General features: G+C 38.7%; 1 protein-coding gene across 1 annotated transcript in view; it reads right to left on the bottom strand.

The window, feature by feature from the left end:
- Positions 1 to 1,046, bottom strand: part of crfb2 (cytokine receptor family member b2) — a 25,475-nt gene that overhangs the window by 23,020 nt on the left and 1,409 nt on the right. Inside the window, exon 3 of the mRNA XM_035676723.1 lies at positions 143 to 272. Coding sequence (XP_035532616.1) covers positions 143 to 272 — 130 coding nt within the window. The remainder of the gene's footprint in view (positions 1 to 142; positions 273 to 1,046) is intronic.

Raw genomic sequence — 1,046 nt, 5'->3', positions numbered from 1 at the left:
CTCGTTGTTATCGGCAGCCATTTTTTCACATACTCAGTACACTGTGTCCTGTGACAATAAAAGTGTCAGCAACAGACTGATTCTATACAGATTCCTGCTATAATGGTTACTAGTATACACTGTACAAACAGATGAAACCTACTTGTCCCTAATCACAGCGACATGGTAGTAGACTCCTGTGGGTGTCCCCGGTCCAGGCTCCCATCTCAGCATATGATGGAAGTGGTCTGAGGTCAGGTTCACGTTGACAGGCGGAGGGAGTTTACTCATAGCTGGAACGCAAACAGGACATTTAATGTTTACTCGTTTTTCTTTTTCTTATGTGATGTCACTTGAGTCAGCGACAGTAGTTGGAACTAGAGGAGGAAAAAAAAAGACAATATCTCTGGTTCTGCTGCATCGGTTTTACTCCTTTTCTTTTTTTTCAATGAATCCATTGCGACTCCAACAATTATTATTATTATTATTATTATTATTATTATTACAGTTTGCAGTGCAATGCTGAATCAGTGGAGTGCCATTTTAGGGCTACACGATATGGTAAAAACATCACAATGCGATTATTATGATTCACGATTAGTGCGGGAATGATGATCATGATTTGCTTTTAAGGGTCTGAACCAAACAAAACCTTCTTAAATCTGGAGAACATTATTTACAATGCAGATTTAACTAACTCTAATGCTGTTTATAACTTTTATAACCAAAAATGGTAGCTTCATATTGCACTGGGCCATACTGGGATGGATTCATTCTGCGGCCGTACACTCTTTTGAAAGATAAGGCTTGAGATATACTTCCTGTTAAACCACACCTTCAAGCTGCGTTCATTTCTGAGGATTTCTGAGGTCCAAATGGACGCAGGATACACGAGGCAGCCATCACGTGTACGCAGTAGTTAAAAGTAATGCTATCTTTTAAAATGACTGACTGACTAGGACTGCAACTTTGCTTATTATCAATCTATAAAATATCTAGGTAGGTATAGGAGCCTCTGTGCCCGCTTATCTATCTTTTTTATTATCTTTTAGCATTAGTAAATGTCT

This window comes from Morone saxatilis, unplaced genomic scaffold, assembly GCF_004916995.1.
Source record: "Morone saxatilis isolate NCDOM2014 unplaced genomic scaffold, NCSU_SB_2.0 Contig5, whole genome shotgun sequence".
Lineage (NCBI taxonomy): Eukaryota > Metazoa > Chordata > Actinopteri > Moronidae > Morone > Morone saxatilis.
Note: the sequence above shows the minus strand (reverse complement) of the source record. Positions and strands in the feature narration are given on the sequence as shown.